At 50.1% G+C, this 8329-nt stretch overlaps 1 protein-coding gene across 1 annotated transcript in view; it reads right to left on the bottom strand.

The window, feature by feature from the left end:
• Window positions 1–6698: 6698 nt before the first annotated feature.
• CALN1 (calneuron 1) overlaps window positions 6699–8329 on the bottom strand; it is a 110058-nt gene continuing 108427 nt past the window's right edge. Inside the window, exon 6 of the mRNA XM_009999119.1 lies at window positions 6699–6826. Coding sequence (XP_009997421.1) covers window positions 6699–6826 — 128 coding nt within the window. The remainder of the gene's footprint in view (window positions 6827–8329) is intronic.

Genomic DNA, 8329 nt, shown 5'->3' with positions numbered 1-8329 from the left:
AGGGGTGAAATGATGACAGAAAGGAGATGCAAGAACTTCCTAGAGATGAATCAGGAGGCATTGATTACTTGGAGCCCAGTATGGATTAAATGGCAACAGGCTGGATTCTGGGTTGATTCCAGTTTAAGCCAATTAACTCTAATGAGTTAGTTCTGATTTACCCTGGAGTCCGAGAGGAATTTCATCTCTGTTCCTCCTCCCTCCCCCAATAAACATCTGAGAAAACAAGAGCTGCTGTGTGAAGCTGGAATAACTTTGGCTCCTCTGGAAGAGAGGGTAGGAAATGTAACATTGTCCTTGGGTTGGCACCACATGAGTGTTTAGGACGAGGGGCAATGGATTCAAACTGGAGCCCAGGAAGTTCCACCTCAACATGAGGAAGAACTTCTTTGCTGTGAGGGTGACAGAGCCCTGGGACAGGCTGCCCAGAGAGGCTGTGGAGTCTCCTTCTCTGGAGACTTTCCAGACCTGTCTGGATGCCTTTCTGAGTGACCTACCCTGGTTTTGGTCCTGCTCTGGCAGGGGGGTTGGACTCAATCTTTGGAGGTCCCTTCCAACCCCTGACATTCTGTGACTCTGTGAGTGTAGAGGTGTGAGACTGAAGGTTGATGTCCAACAGCCACCCCAGCCTGATGCTGTGAACACATTGGCTTCATGGTTTGGGTTCAGGGCTGCTCAGAAGAGAGACCAGACCTGCCTGAGTGCTGGTGAGACCAGAGGGGTAGCTACTAGAGCAAGCTCAACAGCTTCAGAGAGGATGGTCAGATGTCTGCTGGTTGGCTGATGAAGGGAAGTTGTGTTATGGAGCTCACCTAAAAATGGCATTGCTGGAAGCTGCTCATCCATGATGCTGGCAAAGGCTGGTCAGGAGCAGCTGCAGACAATAATTGGCTGGAAAATGGCAATTTCATTTAATAATGCTCCTCAAGGCTACAAAATATTTTGGTCTATCCTAACAGAAGAAAGAAAACAACCCCAAAACCCTACAGGATTTTCCTCATCAAAGTCTCAACTCTCTACTGATCTTCAGAGGACCTCCTTTTTTGTCCTTTCTCCCTCTTCTCCTCACTTCTGGAGCTGGAATTCTTTCCTAATGAAGGTGCCAAATTGGGGGAGTTCTTTCAGACTTTTGCCACTGGAGAGGTAGGAGTGGAGTCCTTTCCCAAAGAAAAGGTTGTGTCAGATTGTCTGCCCATCTTGCTCCTGCAGCTCCAAGAGCTGCCTAAAACACCCTGCTTAGAGAAAAAAACCACAAGACCCAGTCCTGATAACAACCAACAACAGAGAGAGAGAGATGAAAATGCTGTGAGTCTTTTCTTTCCCTGTATGAAATTCTTTTGACAGTAGCAGGGTTTCAGTAATGGCCAGGAAATGGGATGGCACTGTCAGAACACACTACAGCAAAATAATCCATTGAAACCCAGTAAGTTCTGTACATCTTCATCTGAGGAGTGCAAGCAGGATTCAGAGCCAAGGGAAAAAAGATGCTTCATCAGATTCTCATTTTAGAAGGGTTGGGGTTTTTTTTCTTCTTTTGAGTAGGCATCCATAAAGCAGAAACTCAATCATTTATTACACAGGTGGATAAAATAGTGATCTTAATGTATTCCTCCTACTGCTTGTCTTCCTTGCAGACCTCACCCTGCCTGGGGAGGCTGTGCAACCTCCTGCCTCGTGCCATGACAGCCCTTCCCAGTGCACATGGCAAGGGGAGGGGAAGGGTCTTCAGGTACCAGGAACCTCAGAAAGCCACGTGTCATCTTGAGCAGAGCCAGCATTGGAGATGGGATGGCCATCACAGTCCTCTGGGTGCCCTGGGAGGCATCCTGGTCCTCTGCAGCAGGCAGGAAGATGCAGAGTGGCTTGTTTGTGAGAGAATATTCCTGTGCTTTCCATGGAAAAAAAGGTGTTTTCCAGTAGGTACTTTGCTCATCCCAGGCTGTCAGACTTCAGCCACCCAGAGTAGCATCCTTGGGAATGCTTCCTGCCTTTTCTTGATTTGCTTCCTGTTCTGTTTCTTATGGAAGGACCAAAAAGCCCCATTTAGTTCCCCTCAGCCTAAGGAGGGGGGTATCTATGGCCAGTTCCTTTATCAAGCTGCTGGAAGTCTGCCCAGTAAAGCAACTACTATCCAGCCCTACCAGTGCACCACATCCAACATGAGAGGTCCCAATAACCAACAGGCTGCTTGAAATCTCTCCAGATCAGCAGGGTGATGAGCAGACCCAAAGCCTGAGCTCTGGCTCACCCAGGAGCAGGGGCAGGTACCTGGGTCTCCTGCCACCTCCCACCCTTCTCCTCACAGGTGACCCTTGTCCTGGGGGTTCTGTGAGGACCTTCAGGAGGACATGGTGTCTGCTGACAGTAACTGTGGGTACCCATCAAATATGAATACAAATGACTGCTCAGCTCTCTTTCATCCTCTATGACCTACAGCAGTTTGAGGAGCAGGTTCTCCCTAACAAAACCAAGTGTCCCCTGTCACCCACCCTGTTTAATTCTTTAAGTTACTGTTGACATTGCACCTGATGGACTTGTTGAGAGCATCAGGCCCTGATGAAGTCCTTGGGCGGCATGGGTCTGATCTCCAAGGTCATGCCACCACCATGCTGTGCTTGTCCTGCCTGGTAACTCCTCAGCTGTGGCTTTCTTCATGGCTGATGCTATAGTATGGCTTTGGACCTGCTGGCTAAGCAGCTTGTGCTTGAATTCACTTCTCCATGGCCTCTGAAGTATTTTGGCATGTCACGTGCCTGCCATTCCCTGGTTGGCTTCTCCAGGAGCCTGAAAAATCAGGATGTGCCTTCCAAGTGAAGTGAAGGTCAGGGTCAGTGGTTCTCAGCCCTGCAGCCTGGTGCCACCCAGACCCTTCCCATCCGAGATCAGCCCCCCTGGGAAGGATCAACCCAAAGTGTCCTCCCCAAGCCCAGCCCAGCCTGGCTGGAGCAGCTGCTTGCACTGCTTCCACTGGCTCCCAAACCAAACCAAAGCCTCTCTCCAGCTCAAACACCCACATCCATCTCCAACCCTTCCCTGCACGTCCATCGATTGAATCGCCCCACTTTGGGGTGTGTGTGGGTGTGGGTGTGTGTGGGTGTGTGTGGCTCAGCCAAGGGAGCTGCCTTTGGGTGCTCACCATTAGCTCATCACTTGGTCACCCAGCAGCTGGTGCCTGTCCTGGGCAGCTGGGACCTGTTGGTCCATCCCTGCTCCATCTGCACGTGCCGTGTCGCGGTGACAGTGACACACGTGTCCCCAGCAGCCAGGGCTGCCATAGCAACAGCCTTTCCCACAGCACTGCAGCCCTGGAAAGACACTTCAGCTCTCATGGAACTGGCAAGAGCATAACTTTAGTGCTTTTTCTTACAGCTCTACCTACCACTGCTGCAGTCTGGGTATATATTTTTTTTTTAAATTATGTTAATTAGCACTTAAATAGTTCTGGGGTTTTTTTTGTGTGTGTTTTATTTTATTATTTTTTTTCTAAAGTATGGGATGTGGGGTTTTTTTGACTTTTATGTCTTTGATTCTTCTACTTTCTTTCCCCTCAGCTCTTGCCATCAGGCTCCAATCCCAATTTTAGTGCTCTATTTTTGTCTGTAAAAGCAACAAAAAGCCCCCCATTTTTTTTTTTAATCCTCTTCTTGTGTAGAATTAAAAAAAAAAAATAATAAGAAAAAAAAAAAGATAAATGGATGTTACATAAATGGAGCCAGGGAGGTAGGTAAGAGACACAGGTCCAATGGTGCTGGCTAGATGGGAGGGTTGGCACAAAAGGTTGTGGGGAGAGGAAAAGATGAAGTGGCTTGGCCTGATCCTTCCTGCACTGCCTTCAGCTACCAGATAAGTCTGGTTGATTAAAGAAGGGATCTCCCTAGGACACCTTCTGGTGGTGCAAGGCTGCTCTGGGAAGGAAAAGGAGACCTCTGGCAAGACATGATTCATGATGGACCAATTGGGTTCCCTACAGAAAAGCAAACCCCAACCCCCCTAAATCCTGTACCCAGTAAAGTCAGTGGTGAGTTCTGCAATGAACTCTCCTGACCCCAGGCTATGGCTTTTACCCATATATTAATTATAGGTTTGGTTTTACAAATGGAGCTTCAAGGAGAAGAACTGAAAAATGGGTGTATTTACAGAGGTTTTTATGGACCATGCATGTAGCAATCATGGAGCCTTCCAGAAAGCTTGGAGAACTCATCTCGTCTGGAAGGCAGCTGGGAGCACTGGAGTCTGCCTGGCATCACCTGTCAGATGAGTGAGAAGAACATGGAGAAATGCCTGGTCTGTGTGTGGTAGCTGGTGCTTTTGGGCTCCCAGAGGAGAAACTGCTCTGCCCCGTGTCCCTGCCATCCATGAGTGGGGCTGGTGGGTCAGTGCCCCTCTTTCCACTCCATCTCCACCTGCCCCTGCTGCCCGTGTTCACACCAGCACAGTCCCAAGGGGAAAAATAATAAATAAATCTTTATAAGAGCTACTCAGTGGCAATAACATTGCATCATTTTTTTCCCCCCCTACTGCTGCCACCTTTCCACGTGCCCCTGAGACCTCATCATGTGGAGGACAGTTCCCTTAAAATGATCTCAAAGCTCATTATCTGCAATATCCAGAGCAGCAGGTGCTGGGAGCGTGTCCTGCCCCCCCAGGCAGTGCCCAGCCCATGCTCAGAGCTTGCCCAAGATGTTCCCCTGCCCCACAGCAAACACAAATCTCTCCAACTTCTGGGAGATGTAGCTGTTTTGTTTTTTTGGGGGGGTGGGATATTTTGCAGTTGAGCTCTGTTAGTCACAGCAGAGCAGAACTACAGAAGCAGGTATGAAAGGCAGAAAAACAACCAACCTGGCTGCTCTGGAGAAGGCAGCTGTTGACTGTGGTGGTGGAAGAGAGGGCACCAGGAAAATGGCAACGAGGTGGAACTGGGAGACCAAGACACACACCTAAAGGCAACATCCAGGGATGGGTGATGGGAGATGGAACGAGAAGGAACTTTTCAAATCAGGGTACTGAACAAGACATGGTTAAACGTTACCCATCCGACTCATAACCAAAGAAAGACCTGAAACCAGTCTTTGAGAAGGATCCAGGCTGAGGATGCTGTGTGGGTCGAGGGAAGCTTGTGGGTGGCAATGCCTTGAGGAGCCATCCTGCTGCTCTCATGACACAGGAAACAGTTAATCTACAGTTACAGGAGCAACATCTGACTATTACTTGGTGTTTCTGGAGCTTGTCCCACCGGCCGGATGAAGCCACCCCCAGCTCCAACCCCCAGGTGCCTCTGTGGGCCTCCCCAGGAGCACTCCCTGTGCTGGCTTCACGAGCAGCAGCTGGCAAACCTCTCCCAGGAGGGCAAGGAAACCAGATCTCCCCTGAGGTGACACGTAGGCGCACGGTCCATCCGAAGGTAAATGCAAGGATTTGTGTCAAGTTTAAAAGGGAAAAAAAAAAAAAGCTTTCAAGTGGAAGCCTGTCCAGGCTCACCCAGTCCTGTGGGATGTGTTGTGTCTCTAGTCCACGTGGCTGCATCTTCTCCTTGCTGCTCGTTCAGATCCCTCCCAGGAAACGCAACAAACTCTGGCAGGGTCTGAAAGTCCGACACGCTACGTAACGTACGGTGCTGTGCTCTGGTTTGGCTCCTCCTCCTCTTGCTGCAGTTTTGCTTTTCAGCTTGGAGCCTGCCCGTGGGATGAGGGTGGTGGTGGGATGGCTACTGGGAGGGACTGGAGCAGCTGGCTGGTCAAAACCACACGCTGCCACGTAAGCAAAACCAAAACCCCTTCCACGAGAAGGGGTCTGACAGGGAGGTTTCACTGCAGGTAACAACCAGGGCGTATGAGAAGAAATCAACAAAAGCTGAGCAGGCAAGAAGAGGGGAAGAAACCTCTTTTGGCACTTCCCTCATGGTTTTCATCTCAGACGAGGTTAGTGAAGGCCAATACAGAAGAAGGGCAAAAACTGCTGGGAAGCAAATGCTGCTGAATATGCAGATGGGACTTGAATAGAGGGAGTTTCACTTGGCGCTGGTGGTTGCAGAGTCGGTTGGAAGACTGTGCACAACTCTCAGAGATGCCCGTGGGTGGGAAGGGGAGGTGCTTCTCAAGCCCTGATTCAAGGTTGAAAACCAAACAGCTGCCCCACAGCCCGGCCTCAACTATGAAGCAAAAACTGAAGATTTGCATGGTGCTGGCAAAGGCTCCTCTGTTCTTTTTGCTTTTTTTTACTCCAAAAATACTGTACCAGGACGCTCGCGCTCCCCTCCGATGCTGCGAACTCAAAGGCATGGTCATCAGGGAAAAGGGAAGTGAAGCTGGAGCACGTGGAATGGGCCTTGCTTGGGGTGATGCTACGATCCCCTTCCTGGGAACGTGGGCACGAAGAGTCACTTGTCCCCTGGGTTAAAAGGCAGCAATGAGTCCTGGGGCTCCTGTGCCTCCTCCCAGCTGCACAACAGGCGGCTGGGTCAGTTCCCTCCGCGTCACCATCGCTGTTCTGAAGCAGTAATTCGGGACTCCTGCATTTTCTCTCCTTTATATATATATATTTATATTTATATATATACACATATATAGTTTTTATATCTATACATATCTATCTCTATATCTATCTCAGGAGCAGTTTTAACCAGGGAAGGGGTTATGGCTGTATCTTTTAAAATAGGGATTACTCTCCACCTTCCCACAAAGGAACGGGGTGGGGGGGGGCTACTCCATCCCGCTGCGCAGGATCTGGTTGGCGGCGATCAGCATCACGCTGATGATGAAGGCCATGGCGAAGGCGCAGATAAGGCTCTTCCGGACGCAGGTCTGTCTGTTCTGCTTCTGGGCGTGCACTGCGAGGGGGAGAGAGGACAGAAGAGGTGGGTTTATGTTCCACCTGGGTCAGCTGAGATCAGAAAACCCTCCCCTCGGCTTCCGGTTACAACCCTCTCGTTATTACAACCCTCTCGTTATTACAACCCTCTCGTTATTACAACCCTCACCTGTGCCAGCCAAGTTGAGAGAGCCGGGTTTGTTCAGCCTAGGGAAGAGAAGGCTGAGGGGAGACCCTGTTACCATGTACCAGCACATAAGGGTGGCTACCAAGGAGAGGGAGACTCCAGCTCCATGGAAAAGACAAGGGACAACGGGTACAAGTTACTCCTGGGGAGATTCTGGTTGGACGCCGGAAGAAAATATTTCACCCCGAGAACAGTGAGACGTTGCAATAATCTCCCCAGGGAAGTGGTGGATTCCCCCAAATTGAGCAGTTTTAAGGCTCAGCTTGACAAGGTGCTGGGCCACCTAATTTAAACTATACTATTACCTAGAAAGGTTGAGCAGATGATCCTTGGGATCCCTTCCAACCTGGCATTCTATGGTTCTATGATACCTCTCCCTCCTGGGACTTTTCCAAATAATCCATCTTGCCTTTCACTGCTTCCAAACCACCATTCCTAGCAAACCACCCTCTCCTACTGCAGGAAGCCCTTTGAACCTCATCGCACAGAGTGGGGAGGACTGGATGCTGCATTTTGACCCCCTGTTTGATCCCAGCCCCTCTGACCAGGATTTAGCAGTGCCTGCGCCCTCATCCCAGATCCCACACGGTCCCCAGCTCCCCCCAGAAGCACAAGGAGCCCTTTTTAGGGCTTTTTAGCACTTGGAGACCAAGTGCCCCAGGCAGGGACACATGGTGCTGCTGGTGCTCTGAGCTCTGCTCTGGGCAGCTGATGAAAGCCCCTTGGGCAGCTCTCCAGAGGGACTTGCTTTTCTGCTTGCACTGCTCTGCTCCTTCCTCCATTCACTGGCTTTTCTAAAGCACAAAGAATCCGTGCAGTGACTCCTGGGGTTTGTGCCTGGTGCCTTGGCACTTTGAAAAGCTTCTTAAATTGCAGCTTTAGGGATTGCTTTGTTTATTTCTCTCTTATTTCTCTTCTCTGCAAACACTCCCAGCCAGCAGACAAAGCAGTGCCACAACCCATCCCAGCACTGCCACTCAGTGTGGGGCTCTGGTGCCCATTAGGGTGACTGGGAACAGCAGTTTAAGACTGGGCAAGGCTTTTTGTGATGTTCCTGTTCAAAGGAAAAGGGTAAAGCATGTTCAGTGTTCTTGCAGAAGTGCTCCTGAATTGACCAATGCCTTCAGCCTTCTGTTATACAATCAAGTTTAAATAGAGCTTTTAGTCAGCAGGATCCAGAGAAGTCATCATGATTGTTATTTCCCAACTGAAGGTACCATATAAACCAAATAAGCTACCAAACAGCTCCAGAAGCAAGGGGCAAGGGCTGTGCTGCAATGCAGAGGTGTTGCTGCCCCAGAGAGACCCTCTTGCTCTTGGCTGGGGCTCAGCAGG

The sequence above is a fragment of the Chaetura pelagica genome, unplaced genomic scaffold (assembly GCF_000747805.2).
Source record: "Chaetura pelagica isolate M959 unplaced genomic scaffold, ChaPel_1.0 scaffold230, whole genome shotgun sequence".
In the NCBI taxonomy this organism is placed as follows: Eukaryota; Metazoa; Chordata; class Aves; order Apodiformes; family Apodidae; genus Chaetura; species Chaetura pelagica.
The sequence above is the reverse complement of the archived record's forward strand: the minus strand, read 5'-3'. Positions and strand labels throughout refer to the sequence as shown.